At 53.5% G+C, this 1,341-nt stretch overlaps 1 protein-coding gene across 1 annotated transcript; it reads right to left on the bottom strand.

Annotated features, from left to right (window-relative positions):
* On the bottom strand, positions 1 to 1,101 carry s1pr3b (sphingosine-1-phosphate receptor 3b; the record flags this gene model as incomplete). The annotated part of the gene is made up of 1 exon (XM_080529612.1): positions 1 to 1,101. One exon carries the CDS (start codon positions 1,099 to 1,101, stop codon positions 1 to 3), a length of 1,101 nt encoding a protein of 366 aa, XP_080385738.1.
* Between the last annotated feature and the right edge of the window lie 240 nt (positions 1,102 to 1,341).

The following is a 1,341-nucleotide window of genomic DNA, read 5'->3' as shown; positions in this document are numbered from 1 at the left end:
TCAGCATTCCTCCACGTTGGTGCAGGCCACGGTCCTTAGCGAGGCGGCGTGGGCTACTGTGATCTGGGCCTGGGGACTCTCCTGGGAGGTCTGCCTGTGGTTCTGATGCTGGATGCTGCTGGACTTGCTCCTGCTGTGGCTCAGCTCCGGGGTGGGCTTGGCACTACTGGCCGCCTGGCCCCGGAACAAGCAGCCACACACCAGGCTGAAGAAGGCCCGGCGCATCTCCCTGCTGGCCAGGGTGTAGATGACCGGGTTCATGGCCGAATTGAACAGCGCCAGGGCGATGAACCAGTCCGCCTTGTACAGGATGGCGCAGCGCTGGTGCTCGCACGCCACGTCGACGAGCAGCAGGATGAAGATGGGCGTCCAGCAGGCGATGAAGACCCCCACCACGATGATGACGGTGCGCAGCAGAGACATGGAGTGCTCCGAGTTGCTGTGCTTGGTCACCTTGCGGCTGCTGGACTTGACCAGTGTGTAGATACGGGCGTACAGGATGGCGACGGCCAGCAGCAAGGCCATGAAGATGGTGATGCAGAAAGCCACGTACTTCTTGGTGTAGAGGGGTAAGATGGTGGAGCAGTCGTGCAGGTTGTCCAGGCAGTTCCAACCCAGTATGGGCAATGCCCCCAGGGATATCGCTATAAGCCAGCAGGTCCCTATTAGCAGGAACACCCTGTAGTTCTTATTAGCATCGTAGGGTCTCATTTTGATCATGGTCAGGTGCCTCTCTATGGCTATGGCCAGGAGGCTGAATATAGAGGCCCCCAGGGCCACAAACATGCTTCCCTCCCTGACGAACCACAAGGCTGGGGAGAGGTGGAGAGTCTTCTCCCCTGACATCAGGATGTTGACTATGTAGGCCACTCCAGCTAGCAGGTCACACAAAGCAAGATTACCAATGAAGAAGTACATGCGGTTGTGGAACCTGTGGTTTTTCCATATTGCTACAAGCACAATCAAGTTCTCCAGGATTATGAAGCTACATATCACAAGGACCACAATCGTTTTAGCATCCACAGTGCCACTGATGTTACCACTGGGTCGGTTGTCCAGTTTCCCTGTGTGGTTGTAGTGGAGGTATATTTGCTGGTTCATCTTCTCAAGATTGCCCTAGAAACTCACAGCAGAGGTCAGTGTAGAAAGGAAATTTCAATATCAGTAGGTCCTCTTTTGAGTGGGCAAGATGATGGATATACCACCCTTATTTAGCTGTAGCTAAAAATGTTGCTAAAATGGATAGGATATCTTGCTTTTGGTTTCCACCCCACTTTCGTTCAATGAAATATGAATGCGCGCATCACTGAGCATCTATCCAGAATCAAGACGGCCATTATC

Source organism: Nansenia antarctica (genome assembly GCF_963989245.1).
Source record: "Nansenia antarctica genome assembly, chromosome: 4".
Taxonomy (NCBI): domain Eukaryota; kingdom Metazoa; phylum Chordata; class Actinopteri; order Argentiniformes; family Microstomatidae; genus Nansenia; species Nansenia antarctica.
The sequence above is the reverse complement of the archived record's forward strand: the minus strand, read 5'-3'. Positions and strand labels throughout refer to the sequence as shown.